Genomic DNA, 21669 nt, shown 5'->3' on the forward strand with positions numbered 1-21669 from the left:
AGCAAAAAGTAAAAAATATTGAATTTTTTTCAAAAATGCCACTTTATTTTTGTTTATAGCGCAAAAAATAAAAACCGCAGAGGTGATCAACTACCACCAAAAGAAAGCTCTATTTGTGGGGAAAAAAGGACGCCAATTTTGTTTGGGAGCCACGTAGCATGACCGCGCAATTGTCTGTTAAAGTGACACAGTGCCGAATCGCAAAACCTGGCCGGGTCCTTTAGCTGCATTTTGGTCCGGGTCTTAAGTGGTTAAAAGGGTCAACAAAGCTTGCTGTTCACACTTCTCTTATACAAGCAGAATCCCGTGTGAAAACGGGCCCAAGAAGGATTTATTTGTTTAACATTATTCTCTAGCATGAAGTACAGAAATGACTTCTTCATTTGCAACAAGAGAGACAGCAAGAACAAAAAGATCGGAGGTTCACACTACCTGGCGGGTTGGCTTCTTCCGTCAATGACGCTTTGATATTCCGCACCTGAAGCTTCAGCTCGTGGGCTCTGGGTGGTTTTGGGGGACAAACAACGCCAGCTCTATTCTGAAATGACATGTAGCGCACGTTATGGACACCGACCTCCCTGGTGACACCTACCAACCACCAAGCAATTTATTACAAGCCCTAGAAAAATACTGGGTCAGGTCCTTCCTATACTGGGTCAGGTCCTTCCTATACTGGGTCAGGTCCTTCCTATACTGGGTCAGGTCCTTCCTATACTGGGTCAGGTCCTTCCTATACTGGGTCAGGTCCTTCCTATACTGGGTCAGGTCCTTCCTATACTGGGTCAGGTCCTTCCTGGTCCTTCAAAACAACCTCAATTCCTCGTGCCATGGATTCCACATTCCATAAAATGTTTCCTTGAGATTTTGGTCCACAGTGACTGCGCCACGCAATTCCCTATTTGTCAGCTGCCAACCTCCTATTCTACCACAAGGGCCCGGATTCAGATAGAATTGTCTATCTATCGGCAGGCGTAACGTATCGCAGATACGGTACGCCGCCGTAACTTAGGGCGCAAGTTCCGTATGCAGAAACAACTTGCGCCCTAAGTTAAGGCGGCGTATGTGTGTCGGTGTAAGCCCGCCTAATTCAAATGGGGATGATGTGGGTTTGTTTTATTTAAATTCACTGTGACCCCACGTATTTGACGTATTTTACGAAAATCCCAGTGCACATGCTCGAAATTACGCCGCAAGTCGTCATTGCTTTAGACGTGAATGTAACTTGCGTACAGCCCTATTCGCGAACGACTTACGCAAACGACGTAACATTTTCAAAACTCGACGCGGGAACGACGTCCATACTTAACATTGGCTACGCCTTATATAGAAGGGGTAACTTTACGCCGAAAAAAGCCTAACGTAAACAACGTAAAAAAAATGCACTGGGCGGACGTACGTTTCTGAATCGGCGTATCTACCCAATTAGCATATTCATCGCGTAACTATACGGAAGCGCCACCTAGCGGCCAGCGTAAATATGCAGCCTAAGATACGACGGCGTAAGACACCTACGCCGGTCGGATCTTAGGGAAATCTATGCGTAACTGATTCTCTGAATCAGGCGCATAGATACGACGGCCCGCACTCAGAGATACGACAGCATATCCGGAGACACGCCATCGTATTTCCGTTCTGAATCTGGCCCAAGGAGTTCATTGGATTCAGATCTGGTCATTAGCCAACCATCTGTGTTCCACAGCAGAAATGAAGATTTACCAGACCGGCCTACATTTTTCCAATGTTCATTCGTCCAGTTTTGGCGATTCGGTGCCCGGTGCAGCCTCGGCTTTCTGTTCTTGGCGGACAGAAGTGGAACCCAACGTGGTCTTCTACTATTGTAGCCCATTTGCCTCAAAGTACAGCGGAACCTCAGATTACGAGCATAATCTGAGAATGCTCGTAATCCAAAGCACATATATATCGTATATCAAAGTGAGATTCCCCTTCGAAGTCAATGGAAACAAAAATAATTTGTTCCGCATAGACTTCAATGGCATGCAATACCGCATGCGGCCCCAGGGGTGGGGAGGCGCGGGAGAGCCTTGGAAACAGCCGGAAAGGTCAGAGGACAGCTCGGCAAACCTCGGAAACAGAGTATTTCCGTGTCTTTCCGAACGATGCCAATCGGCTCTGCTTGGCTCCAGCGCCTCCCCGCCTCAGGCCAAACGTGGTACTGCACACTGCTTTGGCCCGAATCCTGCTCGTTTTGCGAGACAACACTTGCAACCCGAGTTATGATTTTTTCAAATACAGTGCTCGTATTGCGAAACTCTCATTAACCGTGTTACTCACAATCCGAGGTTCCACTGTATTGGGCATTCTGAGAAGTCCAATCTACTCAGCACAGTGGTAAAGGGCTGTTAACCACTTAAGGACCCCTTCATGCCGATATGCGTCGGCAGAAGGGCAGGGCTGGGCATAGGCAAGTACATGTATGTTGCCTTTAATAGCCCAGCTGCGGTGTCGCGCGTGCGCCGGTCCAAAACTCTGTGACCGGGACCCGATCGCCGCAGGTGTTCCGCGATCGGTCACAGGAGCTGAAGAACGGGGAGATACATCAGGTGTCCCCCCCCAGTGGAGCCCCTCCTTACATCAGGTGTCCCCCCCAGTGGAGCCCCTCCTTACATCAGGTGTCCCCCCCCAGTGGATCCCCTCCTCACATCAGGTGTCCCCCCCAGTGGAGCCCCTCCTCACATCAGGTGTCCCCCCCCAGTGGAGCCCCTCCTCACATCAGGTGTCCCCCCCCAGTGGAGCCCCTCCTCACATCAGGTGTCCCCCCCCAGTGGAGCCCCTCCTCACATCAGGTGTCCCCCCCCCCAGTGGAGCCCCTTCTCACATCAGGTGACCCCCCCAGTGGAGCCCCTCCTCACATCAGGTGTCCCCCCCAGTGGAGCCCCTCCTCACATCAGGTGTCCCCCCCCAGTAGAGCCCCTCCTCACATCAGGTGTCCCCCCCAGTGGAGCCCCTCCTCACATCAGGTGTCCCCCCCCAGTGGAGCCCCTCCTCACATCAGGTGCCCCCCCCCAGTGGAGCCCCTCCTCACATCAGGTGCCCCCCCCCCAGTGGAGCCCCTCCTTACATCAGGTGTCCCCTAGTGGAGCCCATCCTTACATCGGGCCCCCCCATTGGAGCCCCTCTTTTTTTTATGTACAATCTAGGTTTCCATTGGGGGGATTCCCCCTCATGCCCCATCCCAAAGACGCAACATGAAGTCAAAGGCACGTTTTTCAGACAACAGACCCACCCGTACATATTGACTACCCCCCATACACAGACTACACATCATTCAGAAACCCACCTGGTAATCCTTTACATTGGCAGGTTTGGTGATCAGCTCCACGGTGGGTCGGACACAACTCATGAGGTTCTTCATAATATCCTCCAGGGTTTCCATGACTACGCTGGCTCCGGGGGTCTACAAAGAAAATACATAAATGACGTATAGAAGAAGAGGAAGCCTCAGCCATACAATGCAATCATCAGGAAGTTGATTACTTTTGGTGGGCAACATAAAGAAAGCAAACCCGTCTAGAGAGAAATACGAAGGATGAGAATGGTTGCTCCCTGAGGGCCAGGATGAAGTCTTGGCTTCAATACTTTGAGTCCCTCTCCTAGAACAAGTGTTGAGATAAGGAATTGGGACTTTTCCCATGTCACTCAGAAGTACTGAAGCCAGGCCCAGCCAGCTAGCATTTTTCTGGAGGCCACCAATGGCTGTCCATGTTACTACGATTGACTTGGAGCTCCACCTCTTCACGTCTGGTGGCGAAGGGAGGGCGCGAGGAGAAGGAAGAGGAAAAGGGCGAGAGGTAGGGTTGCCAACTCATCCCTTTAAAACAGAACACATATTAATTACACAGGTTCTGTGGCTGATTAAGGAGGTAATTAAACTCACTTGGTGCCTTATTTGCATTAAATTAGTCTCAGAACCTGTGTAATTAATATGTGTTCTGTTTTAAAGGGATGAGTTGGCAACCAGGGCGAGAGGAGAAGGAAAAGGAAAAGGGCGAGAGGAGAAGGAAGAGGAAAAGGGCGAGAGGAGAAGGTAGAGAAGGAAGAGGGAGGGACGAGAGGAGAAAGAAAAGAGGGAGGGACGAGAGGAGAAGGGCGAGAGGAGAAGGAAGAGGAAATAGGGCGAGAGGAGAAGGAAGAGGAAATAGGGCGAGAGGAGAAGGAAGAGGAAAAGGGCGAGAGGAGAAGGTAGAGAAGGAAGAGGGAGGGACGAGAGGAGAAAGAAAAGAGGGAAGAGCGAGAGGAGAAAGAAAAGAGGGAGGGACGAGAGGAGAAGGGCGAGAGGAGAAGGGCGAGAGGAGAAGGAAGAGGAAATAGGGCGAGAGGAGAAGGAAGAGGAAATAGGGCGAGAGGAGAAGGAAGAGGAAATAGGGCGAGAGGAGAAGGAAGAGGAAATAGGGCGAGAGGAGAAGGAAGAGGGAAGGGGCGAGAGGAGAAGGAAGAAGAGAAGGGCGAGAGGAGGAGAAGGAAGAGGAAAAGGGCGAGAGGAGAAGGTAGAGGAAAAGGGTGAGAGGAGAAGGAAGAGGGAAGGGGCGAGAGGAGAAGGAAGAAGAGAAGGGCGAGAGGAGGAGAAGGAAGAGGAAAAGGGCGAGAGGAGAAGGTAGAGGAAAAGGGCGAGAGGAGAAGGTAGAGGAAAAGGGTGAGAGGAGAAGGAAGAGGAAAAGGGCGAGAGGAGAAGGAAGAGGAAAAGGGCGAGAGGAGAAGGTAGAGGAGAAGGGCGAGAGGAGAAGGAAGAGGGAGGTACGAGAGGAGAAGGAAGAGGGAGGGACAAGAGGAGAAGGAAGAGGGAGGGACAAGAGGAGAAGGAAGAGGGAGGGACAAGAGGAGAAGGAAGAGGGAGGGACGAGAGGAGAAGGAAGAGGGAAGGACGAAAGGAGAAGGAAGAGAGGAGAAGGACGAGAGGAGGACAAGAGGAGAAGGACGAGAGGAGGACGAGAGGAGAACGAGAGGAGAAGGAAGAGGGAAGGACGAAAGGAGAAGGAAGAGAGGAGAAGGACGAGAGGAGAAGGAAGAGGAAAAGGGCGAGAGGAGAAGGAAGAAGAAAGAAGAAAAAAAAAGAGAAGGAAGGAAGGAAGGAAGGAAGGAAGGAAGGAAGGAAGGAAGAAAGAAAGAAAGAAAGAAAGAAAGAAAGAAAGAAAAAAAAAAGGGAAGCGGTTGACTTTAAAGTGAACCTGTTTTCTCCTACATGTTTTAAAGAAGCAAGCTTCAACTCTGACGACCAAGTAGAGAAAAAAGGGATTTTTTAATACAGCTTACCTGTAAAATCCTTTTCTTGGAGTACATCACGGGACACAGAGCAGCATATTCATTACTATGTGGGTTATATGGAGTACCTTCAGGTGTTGACACTGGCAATCTCAAACAGGAAATGCCCCTCCCTATATAACCCCCTCCCATAGGAGGAGTACCTCAGTTTTGTAGCAAGCAGTATGCCTCCCAAAATGGTCCCCAAAAGAGGGGTGGGAGCTCTGTGTCCCGTGATGTACTCCAAGAAAAGGATTTTACAGGTAAGCTGTATTAAAAAATCCCTTTTTCTTTATCGTACATCACGGGACACAGAGCAGCATATTCATTACTATGTGGGATGTCCCAAAGCAATGCTCACAATGAGGGGAGGGAGAACATCTCCAAGACAAAAGGATTTAATTTAGAGAAATACTCAAATCATAATAAATCCAACTTAGTTGAGAAAAATAATCTTAAATTTTAAATTTAACTCAAAAAAGAGGAGCCCCCGGATTCCGAGGGTCTCAAACTGCAGCCTGCAGCACTGCCTGCCCAAAGGCTGTATCAGTATTCCTTCTTACGTCCAACTGGTAGAATTTTGTAAACGTGTGGACAGAAGACCAGGTTGCCGCCTTGCAAACTTGAGCCATAGAGATCTGGTGATGCGCTGCCCAGGAGGCGCCCATGGCCCTAGTAGAATGAGCCTTTAATGATACTGGAGGAGGCAACCCTTTCAAGCCGTAGGCCTGAGTGATTAATTGCTTAATCCACCTAGAAATGGTGGATTTTGCAGCTGCCTGCCCCTTCTTGGGCCCATCCGGTAATATGAACAGCACATCTGTTTTCCGGATCTTCTTTGTAGCTTTAAGATAGGCCTTCATGGCCCTGACGATATCCAAGGTATGCAGCAACCCTTCCTTTCTGGAAGTAGGTTTAGGGAAGAAGGATGGTAATACCAAATCCTGGTTCAAATGAAAACCGGATATAACCTTCGGTAGGAAGGAAGGATGAGGGCGGAGAACGACCCTGTCCTTGTGAAAAATAAGATATGGTTCCTTACAGGATAAGGCCGCCAGTTCCGATACTCTTCTTGCGGAAACTATGGCGACCAAAAATACTAACTTCCTTGTCAGTAAAACCAAAGGAATTTCAGCCAACGGCTCAAACGGTTGTTTCTGTAAACTTGACAGAACAAGGTTTAAATCCCACGGGCAAAGCGGGGATTTAACTGGAGGTTTAATACGTAAGACCCCTTGAAGGAAGGTCTTAACCAGCGAGTGGGTGGCCAGCGGCCGCTGAAACCACACTGACAGAGCAGAAATCTGTCCTTTGATTGTGCTTAATGCCAATCCTTTATCCACTCCTAGCTGGAGAAAACTTAAAACTCTATCAATGGTGAATTTGCGAGAAAGCCATCGCTTGGACTCACACCAGCCTACATAGGCCTTCCAGACCCTGTAATAAATCACCCTAGAGACCGGTTTCCTGGCTCTGATTAGGGTAGAGATTACTTTCTGAGACAGACCTCTACCCCTGAGAATCAGGGATTCAGCTTCCAGGCCGTCAAATTTAGATGCCGTAAGGCAGGGTGGAGGATCGGACCTTGCGATAGCAGGTCTGGCCGTAGAGGAAGAGTCCAAGGGTCTCCCACTACCATCCTTAAGATTAGTGAGTACCATGCCCTTCTGGGCCATGCTGGAGCTACCAGGATGACTGGTATGTGCTCCACCCGGATCCTGCGCAGCAGGCGGGGTAGTAACTGGAGCGGGGGAAACGCATAAAGAAGTTTGAACTGATGCCAAGGGCAAACCAGAGCATCGGTTCCGCAGGCCATCGGATCCCTTGAGCGGGACATGAACCTGTCTAGCTTCTTGTTGAGTCTCGATGCCATGATATCCACGTCCGGCACTCCCCATTTTTGGTAGAGTGCTTGAAAGGTTTGTGGATGCAGAGACCATTCCCCCGGCAATAGAGTCTGGCGGCTTAAGAAGTCCGCCTGAAAGTTGTCCACTCCGGGAATGAATATTGCCGATATGCAGGGCACATGAGCCTCTGCCCCTAGGAGAATCAAGCTCACTTCTCTCTGAGCGGCCTGACTCCTGGTTCCCCCTTGGTGATCTATGTATGCCACTGCCGTGGCATTGTCTGATTGAACTCTCACCGGGAACCCCTGCAATTTCGACGTCCAAGCCCTGAGGGCTAGTCGAACCGCTCTGAGCTCCAAGATGTTGATGGGTAAAAGCTTCTCTGGCCTTGCCCAAATACCTTGGCGAGTGGAACCATCCACAATCGCTCCCCAGCCCGTCAGGCTGGCGTCTGTGGTCACTATCTTCCAAGCCACTGGGTTGAAAGACTTTCCCTTCAGTAGATTCTGAGGGTCTAACCACCAACACAGACTTTGCCGGACTCTTGATGAGAGTGGCAACGGGATATCCAAGGCCTGTGGCCTTCTGTTCCATGCTGACAGGATGGCTGCCTGCAGGATGCTTAGAACCAGTAGGATTAATTCCTTGATGGCTTTGACCTTCCTCAGAGGTAGGAACACCCCTTGTTGTTCTGTGTCTAATCTCATGCCGAGATATTCCAACTGCCTTGTGGGCTGGAATGCTGACTTTTCTCGATTTAGGACCCAGCCGAACCTCTCGAGGTATTGGACCGTGAGGGCCACTGCTCGCTCCAAGCCGGGAGACGAGTGGTCTATGACTAGGAGGTCGTCCAGGTATGCTAGGATCGTGACCCCTTGGATCCTTAGCTTGGCTAGGATTGGAGCTAGAACCTTCGTGAACACCCGGGGGGCCGTAGCCTCCATTAGGTTGGAGTAGAAACCCAGCCCCTGTTCCAGGACTGGTACCTCTACTATTACTCCCTGGGAAAGTAGATGATCTAGAGCCGATCTTAATGCGGCTCCTTTCTCCAGATCGTTTGGAATCCTCGACTCCTGGAAATGAGGAGGAGGAAACCTTAGGAACTCCAGCTTGTAGCCTGTGGCCACGGAAGACCGTACCCACTCGTCGGGAATGCTGGCTTCCCAAATCTCCGAAAAGAGTCGCAGCCTTCCCCCCACCTTCGTGGGTGGGGGCGCCCCTTCATGAGGTAGACTTGGGGGCTGGTTTTGCTGGCTTGCGAAACCACTGCCTCTTGCCTCTAACAGCCTGTCCTTCTGATCTGCTGTTGAAGCCGAAGTTTGCTCTTGCAGGAGGCCGTCGATACTGCTTGGCATTAGAGGGCCCCTGCCCAGGGGAGGACTGTCGTTTGAACGCAGGCCCCTGAACCTTCTTCTTAGTTGGCAAGAGTGTACTCTTGCCGCTTGAAATGGTCTGAATGTATTTATCTAGGTCCTCTCCGAAGAGCCGTCCTCCATGGAAGGGGAACCCTACCAGGAGCTTCTTGCATGGGGGCTCAGCCTCCCAGCTTTTCAACCATAAGAGTCTTCTCATATGGATAAGGGATAACGATAAACGTGACGCTTGCTGGATGGAATCCTTGATTGCGTCTACCGTAAAACATATGGCCTTAGGGACATCCGAAAATTCTTCTGCCTGCTCGGCAGGAATAAGTTCAAGCATTTGCTTAAATTGATCTGATAAAGCTTGAGCGACTCCAATCGCAGCCACGGCTGGCTGTACTACTGCCCCTGCAGAAGTGAAGGAGTTCTTAAGTAGTGCTTCCAAGCGCTTATCAACTGGATCTTTGAAAACCTGTACGTTCTCTACAGGGCATGTTAACGATTTGTTAACACATGAGATGGCTGCGTCTACTGCAGGAGAAGCCCATCTCTTGGAAAACTTTTCTTCCATAGGATATAAGACAGAAAATTTCTTAGGTGGTAAGAACACCTTGTCTGGTTTGTTCCACTCTTGGAACAAGACTCCCTCCAATAGAGGATGGATCGGAAACACAGCACTGCTTTGAGGCGCCCTCAGTGAGCCCAAACCTGAAATCGTCGATACCTGGAGATCTGGTACAGGCAGGTTGAATGCCTTATGGACCAAGTCCGTCAAGCCTTGAATCCACCAGCTCTCCCTCAGGGAGACTGCCCCAGACTCCTCTGTATCCGGATCTTCGATCCCTGAACCTACTTGGTCTTTGTCCAAGAGGTCGTCCAATTCCCCAGAGGAAAGGACCTCCTCTTCCGAGGGTCCGCGCACGGGTGACGGAGATCTATTCCGCTTACTACCCCGCATAGCTGCGGCTATCATTTCTCCCATGCTTCTCCGCATCTCATTTAAAGAGGTGAGCAACACCTCCTCCGTGACCATCTTAGGGTTGGGTTGACTCGCGTCAGCTCCAGCCCCAGATCCCAATGGCCCAAAGGCTCCCTGTGGGGAAAGCAGCGGCATAGCTCTTGTGTCCGAGACCTCAGACTCTGTGGGGGAATCCCCACCTTTTGTACCCTCTGGCTTGTTCTTTGATGCCATGGTACAATACCGAGGCACACCTGCTACTTATTGGTACCTGGGACTTATAAATAGTTAAATGCCCAAACACCTGTTTGGGGAATAAAAAATGTTTCCTCTACCCCAGATGACACTTTTTTTTTTTTTTTTTTTTTTTCAATCTAGGCAAGAAAAAACATTCTATCCCCCTGAGTAGTATTGCCAAAGAAAAGACTATGAGATGGAAAAGAAAAAACAGCCTATTCCTAGGCTAAACCACAATCTTCTGAAGACTGTAGTATTCTTTCTGGCCACTGTGTGTCCTCAGCGCCCCGTGCTTCACTCCAGTCCTTCCTCCCTCAGCCAAAGTATTGAATGAGCTGTGGCACTAAGGAAGGGCCGCCCCTTCCTTAAACCACTGACCCGCCCTTCCCCCCCAGCTAAAACGGCGCCAAATGCGCCTATAACACGTGCACGCGCACCGCGCGCGCGCCCGCCGACGGGGGGGGGGGGGGTGGTAGGAAGGGCCTCTCTGTTCCTGCAGCCGCAGGCCTGGAACACACGAGGAGGTCAGCGTTTTTTGCCTGCCTTGCAGGCATGAGGAAGAGGACTGGATAGAGCATCGCCTGGAGGCTTGCAGGTAAGCATAGCTCTCTGACACACACATACATTTGTACACAAAAGGCCCCACTCACAGCTTTTCCAACACTACCAGGGAGGTCACTTTTTATGGGGAATGATAACATATAGAGCCATCCTATCTTCATGATATGTGACTGGTTTGCCAGATGCAATGCATAACCTTAGGCATGTCCCCTGTGACCTCCCAGAAAAAACTTGCTAAGAGCCAAGTTCCGCAAGTTTTTTCCCCTTACTTACCTGCTCCATGCCGCAGGACTTTGCCAAGCAAGAGGCCCAATCTTCCCCCATCTCCGTGGGGATGTCTAGACCTTCAGGCCCTGGGAACCTTCTTCTTCCATGAAGGATCCACTGTCCTGGACCCATATAGCACCCTGGCAAACAGAAAACATTAGGCGCCCAAAGGTTTTCTAAGTTCTGGGCCCAGGGTCCAGCTCTCTTGAAAAGAAAGCATTATGGGCTATACCCCAAGGGTTTGGGGTCCGGTTACTGACCACTTTAGCGCTCAGGCTTTTTTGGACAGAACCGGTAGCTCACCTAATCCCAAGGATGCGGAGGCAAGCTAAACCATGACTAACACCTAAGACACTGGCGTAAAAACTGAGGTACTCCTCCTATGGGAGGGGGTTATATAGGGAGGGGCATTTCCTGTTTGAGATTGCCAGTGTCAACACCTGAAGGTACTCCATATAACCCACATAGTAATGAATATGCTGCTCTGTGTCCCGTGATGTACGATAAAGAAAACTGAATTGTTTAAAGAAATTGTTACCTGAATTTTTTAGGCTATTTATTAAAATCTATGGGAATACATTTTACCATATAGTGTCCAAGAGGAACGGTAAAAGACCATACAATTTATACAGTTCACAGATATGAGTCTCCTTGCTCTTAAGCCTGACGCGTTTCAGGATAGCAATCCCTTCATCAGGGGCACTTCTTTGGAAGGAGATCAGTATAAATAAAGGCAATCTATAACAGAACACAAAAGTAATCCAAGCATGTAAAAGTGGTCAGGAATGAGCATCGCTAAGAACAGAGAGAGGAGGTCTGGCTGCGCTTTGGGAGAAAACCCACATGGATGGATGGATGGATGGATAAGGATATCCAGGTCTCAGATGGATCAGGCCATATCAATCCACATATAGGACTCAGTATGAGACAACAGCAAGAAAGTATCTCGAGGTGTAGTAGTTACTATAAATCCAATGTTTAATGCGGTTAAAACTACTTACAGACACAGGCAGGTAAATCACATTAAGACGCAGGAAATCCCAATCACTGCAAGTAGTTTTAACCTCATCAAACATTGGATTTATAATAACTACTACACCTCGAGATACTTTCTTGCTGTTGCCTCATACTGAGTCCTATATGTGGATTGATACGGCCTGTTCCATCTGAGACCTGGATATCATCCATCCATCCAGGTGGGTTTTCTCCCAAAGAGCAGCCAGACCTCCTCCTCCGAGGTCTTGCAATCTGGTAAGCAGCTTGTGAGTTGTGGTGCACTGGTCCCAATCATTTGGTGGGGGGGGGGGGGGATTATGGCAGGGGGTTGTTTTTCAGGGGTTGGGCTTGGCCCCCTAGTTCCAGTGAAGGGAACACTTAAGGCATCAGCATACCAAGACATTTTGGACAACTTCATGCTTCCAGCTTTGTGGGAACAGTTTGGGGACGGCCTCTTCCTGTTCCAACATGACTGCTCACCAGTGCACAAAGCAAGGTCCATAAAGACATGGATGAGTGAGTTTGGGGTGGAGGAAGTTGACTGGCCTGCACAGAATCCTGACCTTAACCCAATAGTACAACTTTGGGATGAATTAGAGCGGAGACTGTGAGTCAGGCCTTCTCATCAGTTCCTGACCTCACAAATGCACTTCTGGAAGAATGGTCAAACATTCCCATAGACACTCCTAAACCTTGTGGACAGCCTTCCCAGAAGAGTTGAAGCTGTTATAGCTGCAAAGGGTGGGGCCAACTCAATATTGAACCCTACAGACTAAAGCCTCATACACACGATCGGATTCTTCCCTACGGACAAAGCGTAGGACTTTTGTCTGAAGGGCGTTGGCCGTGAACTTGTATTGCATACAAACAGCAAAGAATTGTTGGCCAACAAACACAAAACAACACGTTTTTTTAGCTCTTTAGCGCCACCCTTTGGGCAAATTCTGCCAATGCTGTATTATGGTGAGCATTGCTTCGGAACATGCTTATTTGTACTTTGGATTTTTGTCCGACAGACTTGATCACACTATTGTTGGCCGACATTTTTAAAGCCTGCTATCCAACATAGTTGGCGTAAAATCCGACAATAATTGTCCGATGGAGCGTACAAACGGTCGGATTTTCCGACAACAGCCTGTCATCACATTCTAGCAATAATTCTAGACCTAGACCTCCAACTCAAAACATGCAACCTGTAGAATTTTTTAAATGTCGCCTATGGAGATTAAGGGTAAAAGTTTGTCGCCATTCCACGAGCGGGTGCAAATTAAAATGTTGTCGCCATTCCACGAGCAGGCGCAAATTTGAAGCGTGACATGTTGGGTATCAATTTACTTGGCGTAACATTATCTTTCACAATATAAAAAAAAACTTGGCTAACTTTACTGTTTTTATTTTTTAACCGCTTAACGACCGCAGCATGTACATATGAATGAATGAATGAAAAATTTATATAGCGCGGCACATGCGAACTGAATCGCCTCTGGGCGCTTGTTGTTAGTGTCTCATGCCATCAGAAAAGCAGAGTCTTGATCTGCCTTCTGAACGACAGGTGGTTTTGCTCCAACCGAATGCTGGTTGGTAAAGCATTCCAAAGCCTGGGGCCCTGGAAAGCAAACCTTCTTTCTCCTTTAGATTTGTATTTGGTTTTAGGAACCATGACCAATTTTTGGTCGGTGGAACGCAGAATGCGGTTGCAATTGTGCGGTTTAATCTTGTCGCATAGATATCTAGGAGCCTTCCCATGGATGCACTTATGTGTCAGGCAGAGTGCTTTGAATGCAATTCTGTCTTTCACTGGCAACCAGTGAAGGGATCTCAGTGAAGGTGAGATTGGGAAAAAATCTTGGGAATCAGTCACAAGTCTTGCGGCCGTATTCTGTACGACTTGAAGACGAGCGATTTGGTACTTGGGGAGCCCGAGGTAAAGGGCATTTGCATAGTCCAGTCTGGAATTCACGATTGTTCCCACCACGACTGCTACGTCTTCTTTGGGGATAAATGGAATGAGTCTGCGTAGTAGGCGCATCGAATGGTGGGCCCCGCTGACTACTGACCCTATTTGTGCATCCATAGTCATGAAGGTGTCAAACGTGACTCCCAGACTTTTGACTTTGGAGCTAGGGGCGATGATTTGTCCCAGAATGGGCGATGGTGTCCAGTTTGTTGCTGGTAATCTCTTTCGACTGGCATCGAAGATGAACAGTTCCGTTTTTGCGCTATTGAGTTTGAGATAACTCTTAGTCATCCAGTTTTCTATTGAAGAGAGACATTTCTCTAATCTGAGATGATGATCCTTTTTTTGGCAGATGCGAAAATATAATTGCGTGTCGTCTGCATAAGAGTGATAAAGTAGTTCTTGGCTACTGATAATATCAAAGAGAGGACGAAGATAGATATTAAACAGCACCGGTGATAGGGGGGACCCTTGGGGGACCCCGCAAGGCACCGTGCGTTTTTCTGACGTGAAAGATCCCAGTTTCACTGTTTGTGATCGGTTTCCGAGAAAAGAGGAGAACCATGGTAAAGCGTCTTCTGTGACTCCGGCGACTTCTGTGAGTCGTCTCAGTAGCAATTTATGGTCTACTGTGTCAAAGGCTGCGCTTAGGTCCAGCAGAACCAGGAGACACGATTCTCCTTAGTCTGCGGCCTCGAGTGCATCGTCCCATATTTTCAGTAAGGCCGTTTCTGTCCCGTGTCCGGGGCGGAACCCGGACTGAAATGGATCAAGTAGGTTGTGGGTATCCAGATGCTGTTGCAGCTGATTTACCACCACTTTCTCCATTATCTTGGACAGAGCATTTAGACCTGTTATGGGACGGCGGTGAGTTGGGTCCATAGGATCCAAATTAGTTTTTTTCAAGATCGGCAGGATTGTGCCCTCTTTCAACAGGGAAGGCACTATGCCTTCCTTGAATGCCTGATTTATAAGCTGTGTGATCGGAGGCGCCAGGATGTCGGCACATTCCTTCAGTAGCTTGGTGGGAATGATGTCGTTGGGTGCAGTGCTGTTCCGCAGCGCACCAATAAATTTTTTGGTGGTATCGATGGAGATGGGTTCCAAAGTGAACTTAGTTGATTGTAGAGGCTTTCCGTCGGTGTTTTGATTGAAGAAGGGACTGAGTGGAGTATTGTTTTGCCGAATACTTACCCGAATTTTTTCAATTTTGTTGATGAAGAAATCCGATAGTTCATTGCAGAACTCTTGGGAGTCTGAAGTGGGGACTTCAAGACATCCCGGATTCATGGTCTGGGTGACCATCCTGAAGAGTTCGCGTGGGCGATTCATTGCGCTGTTAATCACCATGGAAAAGTAAAGTTTTTTGGCTTTAAAAATTTCCTTGTGATATCGTGTTGTTACTGCTTTGTAGAAGTTGAGGCGGTCATCTGAAGGACTTCTTTTCCAGGCGGCTTCCGCCCTTCTGCGCTCTTGCTTCAGTAGTGACAGCTGGTTATTGAACCAGCTGGACTTTTTTGCCCGTCCGCGGACTTTGCGCTTTGGTGCTGCTAAGTCTGCTGACTGTAGCAGAGCTGTATTTATGGCATCCAGTGTATCTGAGGCTGCTAGCTGAGGCGGAATACCCTCAATTCGGTTTACCAGGGTGGATCTGAAAAGTTCAGAGTGGAGCCTTTTCTGAGATCTAGCCCAGTGTATTGTAACCGGCTTGGGAACCTTCATAGCTAGTGGAATTCTGGGAATTATGAAGCTTATTGCATGGTGGTCTGTCCATGGCAAAGGTTCATTGCCCACAATGTTTATTTTCAGATTTTGTCTGAAAATTAGGTCGAGTGTGTGACCTGAAGCATGCGTGGGTCCGCATATGAGTTGCTGAAGTCCTATCCCTTCCAGGTGGTCGATACAGGCCTCCGCGATGGGATCCTGTGAGGAGTTGGCCCACAGATTGAAATCCCCGAGCAGCAAAAGATGATTGCTGTTAAGGGCGTAAGTGGATAAGAACTCAGTTAATGCTGGAAGCAACTGCGATTTGGGCCCAGGGGGCCTATAGCAGAGGAGAATGTGAACGGTCTCCTGAGAGTGAGCTTGAAGTTGAAGCGTAAGGGTTTCCATAAAAGGTAGAGGATTTTGAAGGACCGGTTTGGTGATTGCAATATGAGACTTATGAATCACCGCCAGGCCTCCTCCTCTTTGCCCTATTCTATTTTCCGTTAAGATGCGGTAGTTTACTGGTACCAGTTCTCCGAGAATGGGGTTGCAATCGTCCGACAGCCAACTTTCTGTAATAAAGAGGCAGTCTAGATCGTTTTGTAGTAAGAAATCATGGATTTCTGATCGGTGTTTAACTGCCGATCTAGTGTTAAGCAAAGCACATGATATGTGCTTGAGCTGTGTTGAATGATTGAAATTTTTGATGATCGATCGATGATCGAATCTCAAAAGTTGATCTGATTTTAAGGCTATTGTGGTGACGGCAGGTAATATAGTAGCGAATTGTCTCAGACCCCAAATGGTTTCTGCAGAGTATCGCAACTTAACCATTGTTGCCAGTCACCGTGGGCGGGAGAGCGGGTGTTGGGTGAGAGAGGATTCACAGAATCCTTGCTCAAGGGGAATTATGTTTTTGTTTTTGGTCCAGAGGAAGGCAAAAAAACCCTGGGCAAGCTGGCCAATGTGCTGCGGCAGGGAAAAAAATTCCTTCCTGATCCCAGAAGGCGATCGGATCAAAACCCTGGATCAAAAGACTGACGGCTATGGAGGGGAAAAGGGGGGGTGGGGGGATGCTGGGTGTCACTGCTGCTGGGGTGTACCAAAAAAATGGCTGCCAGGCAAAGCACAGGACCCAGGCTGGGGGGGGGGCTGTCAGCTTGGTAAAGACAATAATTTACCGATGAGGTTGCTGAACAGGGGACATCTGGGGGTGTGGGGGTGAAAATCCAGAGCGATCTGTGCTTTGGAAGTTTAGTGCAGGGAGAAACGAACGGTACGCCGGTAGGCCGCGGACTTTCCTAAGGTGCGGCGGCCGCGAAAAGAAGCAGGCTGGCGCGGGGGTGAAGAAACGCCCAACCACGCCGAAAATACACCCAGGGGGGGTGCCTTGGGACCACCACAAACGAGGGTGGCCGTGCGGGCGGTGATGCCGGCGAAAAGAGAGTGCAGAGAGCCGCAGTGTGGGGTCTGTGAGACGGCTGCCCTGATAAGGACGGCCGTCAGTGATTCCCCAAGATGTCAGGCCCTGAGAGGCAGGGTCTTACCTGCGGAAGAGAAGAGAAGTCCTCGAGGAGAGAGAGGTGCTGGTTCCTGGTTCCAGGGAGCTGTTTCTTGGAGAGTCTGCCTAGCGTCTGCCTAGCATCTGACTGCCAGGTCTGGGTGAGAGCAGGCTCGTAAGCGGAAGGTCCGAAGCGCCCTACTCCACCGCTGACACTGACTGACTGACTGACTGACTGACTTCCTGCTTCTCAGGAAGTTGTATATATACGCCGCTGCCTTTCCGCGGGTCCGATCGGGACCCCCCCCCCCCCGGTACATGCGGCGGTCGGAAATCGTCTGGCAGCGATCCGGGATGAGGGGCGGCTATTCATTTCTAGCCGCCCCCTCGCGATCGCTCCTCGGAGCTGAAGAATGGGGAGAGCCGTATGTAAACACAGCTTCCCCGTGCTTCACTGTGGCGGCTGCATCGATTGTGTAATCCCTTTTATAGGGAGACTCTATCGATGACGTCAGACCTACAGCCACACTTCCCTACAGTTGTAAACACACACTAGGTGAAACATAACTCCTACAGCGCCCCCTGTGGTTAACTCCCAAACTGCAACTGTCATTTTCACAATAAACAATGCAATTTAAATGCATTTTTTGCTGTGAAAATGACAATGGTCCCAAAAATGTGTCAAAATTGTCCGAAGTGTCCGCCATAATGTCGCAGTCACGGGAAAAAAAAATAAAAAAAAAAAATCGCTGATCGCCGCCATTAGTAGTAAAAAAAATAAAAATAATAAAAATGCAATAAACCTATCCCCTATTATGTAAACACTATAAATTTTGCGCAAACCAATCGATAAACGCTTATTGGGATTTAAAAAAAAAAAAATATGTAGAAGAATACGTATCGGCCTAAACTGAGGAAATTTTTTTTTTATATATATATTTTTGGGAGATATTTATAATAGCAAAAAGTAAAAAATATTGCATTTTTTTCAAAATTGTCGCTCTATTTTTGTTTATAGCGCAAAAAATAAAAACCGCAGAGGTGATCAAATACCACCAAAAGAAAGCTCTATTTGTGGGGAAAAAAAGGACGTCAATTTTGTTTGGGAGCCACGTCGCACGACCGCGCAATTGTCTGTTAAAGCGACGCAGTGCCGAATCGCAAAACCTGGCCTGGGCATTTAGCTGCCTAAAGGTCCGGGGTTTAAGTGGTTAATTTAAATGAGTATTTATTTAAAAAAAAGTACACTTGTAAGACCTCTGCGCAAATACGGTGTGACAGAAAGTATTGCAACTTTTATTCTCTAGGGTGTTAGAAAAAAAATATATATAATGTTTGGGGGTTCCAAGTAATTTTCTAGCAAAAAAAAAAATATTTTTAAACTTGTAAACAACAAATCTCAGAAAGAGGCTCGGTCCTTAAGTGGTTAAATAGACTATACATTGCCTTGAAGGAACTCAACATTGTGCTCAAGCAGAGAGGTAAATAAGCCTTTCTGAAAATGAAAGAACCCCTCCGGGGTAAACGGTCCTCTTTGCAAGAAGAGAGCAGCAATGACCCGGAGAAGAAAGCATTGCGACTGCTCTCCTATCCGCATTCTCCCGGAGGAGCCAAGTGCAGGATAATCACGGGCACGGGACTTCAAAAAGCATTTTATCTGCAGTAAAAGCGTTAAGTGCCAAGAGCACTTGGCACACAGCAGTTTGGCATAATGACCAATGTGAAAACACCGATACCATTCTGTATCTGCAAAGTCATACGTCTCCGCAGCTCGGGGAGCCGCATGATCTCATCACTTTTCACTGTATTTAACCACTTAAGACCCCTGGACCTTTAGGCAGGTAAATGACCTGGCCAGTTTTTGCGATTCGGCACTGCGTCGATCTAACTGACAATTGCGCGATCGTGTGACGTGGCTCCCAAACAAAATTGGTGTCCTTTTTTTCCCACAAATAGAGCTTTCTTTCGGTGGTATTTGATCACCTCTGCGTTTATTTTTTATAGCGTTTACAAAAAAGGGGATAGTTTTATTGCATTTTTATAATTTTTTTTCTTTTACTACTAATGGCGGCGATCAGCGTTTTTTTTCATGACTGCGACATTATGGCGGACACTTCGGACAATTTGGACACATGTTTGGGACCATTGTAATTTTCACAGCAAAAAATGCATTAAAAATGCACTGATTACTGTGAAAATGACAATTGCAGTTTGGGAGTTAACCACAAGGGGGCGCTGAAGGGGTTAAGTGTGACCTCATCTGTGTTTCTAACTGTAGGGGGGTGTGGCTGTAGGTGTGACGTCATTGATTGGGGTTCCCTATATTATGGAACACACAATCGATGACAGCGCCACAGTGAAGAACAGGGAAGCTGTGTTTACATTCTTCCCATTCTTCAGCTCCGGGGACCGATCGCGGGACTCCAGCGGCGATTGGGTCCACGGGTCCCGGAGTTTCGGACCGGGTCGCGCGCCCGCAACCCACGGCTGGGAAATTAAAGAGGACGTACCTGTATGTGCTTGTGCCCAGCTGTGCCATTCTGCCAACGTATATTTGCAGGAGGCGGTCCTTAAGTGGTTAAAGCGAAGGTCACCCAAAAATCCACTTTTTGACATTCGCTCCAGCATACTGCTAACATCTGCAGTATGGTGTTTTTTTCCCCGCTACTTATCGTTAATATGAGCCCTTGTTATCCGGCTCCGAGCGGGGAATCCTGCTGGGAATGGGCGTTTCTAAGCGAAGAGGAGTTGATTGACGGCTGCTAAAGCGCGTCACGCCTTCCAAAAATACCCGAAGTGACACTCGGGCGTTTACGGCGTCTGCCGTGTAGAGCTGACTGTGCAGGCGCCGTAAACACCGGAGTGTGACTTTGGGTATTTTCGGAAGGCGTGGCGCGCTTTAGCAGCCCGTCAATCAACTCCTCTTCGCTTAGGAACGCCTATACCCGGAAGTAATCCCCCGCTCGGAGCCGGATAACAAGGGCTCGTATAACGATAAGTACAAAAAAAAAAAAGCATACTGCAGATGTTAGCAGTATGCTGGAGGGATGTAGCTGTTGCGGTACCTCTCTTCCCGAGCTCCAAAGTACACGAACCACCGCTAACCGCCGAAGTGCAATAGGTTCCAACCGGCAACCATCTCCATACACCGTCCTTAGTGGCCAGTAACCCAATCCCCTCCAGTAACGAGACCAAGCTCCATTATGAGGGTAAAACACGAACTCATTTACTGTGGGCTACCCGCCCGTATTTATGCAGGTCTCCCACCTGGTGGACACTCCCCTAGGGGACCAGATGGGAGACTGAAATAACAGACATTAAAATCTATAATTTTATAACTGCCAAACATTTTATATTCATATAACGTATCCCCAGATAGCCTGGAACTGAGGGCATATTATTGGGGAATAGTGCCCAGATCCCATCCGCATAGTCCGATCGCCTCGTGGTCGACATACGAATGGGCGACTTCATGTAAAACGGCAAAGCAGACGAACACAATATGTCCAGTATACGGATGGGTCCGTCACAGTAGCTAATGTCAGAAAGTTTATTTTTGGACGAACCCCCGCTTTAAGGCACAGGCACTTCTCTTTTTGTACTCGTCTATGAAATCATATGGGGGGGTTTGGCCTGGAAGGAGTCTTCTGCTCCGAATGTTCAGTCTTAGTTAAAGTATCTAAACCAGGGATCTCAAACTGGTGGCTCTCCAGCTGTTGCAAAACTACAAGTCCCATCATGTCTCTGCCTGTGGGAGTCATGCTTGTAACTGTCAGCCTTGCAATGCCTCATGGGACTTGTAGTTCCGTAACAGCTGGAGGGCCACCAGTATGAGACCCCTGAATTCTAACCCCAAGAATACGTAATATTGCAGCTTACCAGTCCTTAGAAGTGGTGTTTTTTTTTTTTAGGCTTTATTTTTATATACCAAATACCAGATTTCGCGCCTACAAGTTGTCCAGATAACGGCAGTCAGACTGGTAACGAGGAAAAAAAAACCTGGGAATCCATCACCCCTTCCCTGAGGAGCCCCCGTTGGCTAACCGTAAAGGATCAGGTCACATTTAAGGCCCTCTGTCTCACCCACAAGTGCACACAAGGAAACGCTCCTCAATACTTGTGCGATAAAATATAACACTACACCCCCCCAGTCGCGTTCTCCGATCAACCAACCAAAACCTCCTCCACATCCCCAAGTCCCGCTACAAAACAAAGGGAGAACGAAGATTTGCAGTCCAAGGATCACGGCTATGGAACGCTCTACCCACAAACATCCGCATGGAAGAAAACCATCGGGCCTTCAGGAAAAAAACTTAAGACCCACCTCTTCTGAAGGATCAGGACGACATTGGATGTAAAATGAGCTTAGAGCCACTAGCAGTAATGAATGTGTTCTGCTGGCTGGTAAGGCTCCCTCCGCCCTCCCACCGGCAGAACACAATGGTGCTGCGGAAGGCACTGAATGTGTTCATCGGGGGATCATGCAATTTTCAAATCATCTATGGGCTTCTTTAGACGGCCACCTTCTTTGGTGGGGAACCTTTGACAGGTGTTCACTACTTTTCTGTGCTGCCATTGGGAAGATCTCTCAAATTCCTGTGTGGTCACCGAGACAGGAAGTAAGGGGAAAGCCACCCACTAAAAACTTCATCCCATCCTCTTCATAACGTTTTGGATAAAGGTGCTCCACTTTTTGTGCTCAGGTGAGACATTACTCCAGCCCTTCTTTTAGATATTGGTCAAGCCTTAAGCTAAATGCCTTCTTGGAATGCAAATGCTTATGCTGCCTAAGGGCTTTGTAAGAGGCTGCTTTGTGAGTTTCCAACACTCACCAGGAGCCCCCCCTCCAACTGCCAGGTCAACAAAACTGTACTGAGCTGCATTCAGTGGGTAGATTTGTATCATGATGGCCTGAAGTCTCAACTGGCTAGCACTGCTGGTGTTCTGGCAAGAAATGACCCCCTGTCGAATAATGCTCCCCTGTACTGCCGCCATCGAAAGTCTCTGAACATGAACTGCTT

General features: G+C 48.5%; 1 protein-coding gene across 2 annotated transcripts in view; it reads right to left on the bottom strand.

Annotated features, from left to right (window-relative positions):
- C2CD2 (C2 calcium dependent domain containing 2) overlaps positions 1-21669 on the bottom strand; it is a 142039-nt gene that overhangs the window by 50550 nt on the left and 69820 nt on the right. For both annotated transcript variants that reach the window (XM_040339023.1, XM_040339024.1), the window contains exons 6-7: positions 3299-3415; positions 433-538 (exon numbers count right to left, since the gene is read on the bottom strand). In XM_040339023.1, coding sequence (XP_040194957.1) covers positions 433-538; positions 3299-3415 — 223 coding nt within the window. The remainder of the gene's footprint in view (positions 1-432; positions 539-3298; positions 3416-21669) is intronic.

The sequence above is a fragment of the Rana temporaria genome, chromosome 2, assembly GCF_905171775.1.
Source record: "Rana temporaria chromosome 2, aRanTem1.1, whole genome shotgun sequence".
Lineage (NCBI taxonomy): Eukaryota > Metazoa > Chordata > Amphibia > Anura > Ranidae > Rana > Rana temporaria.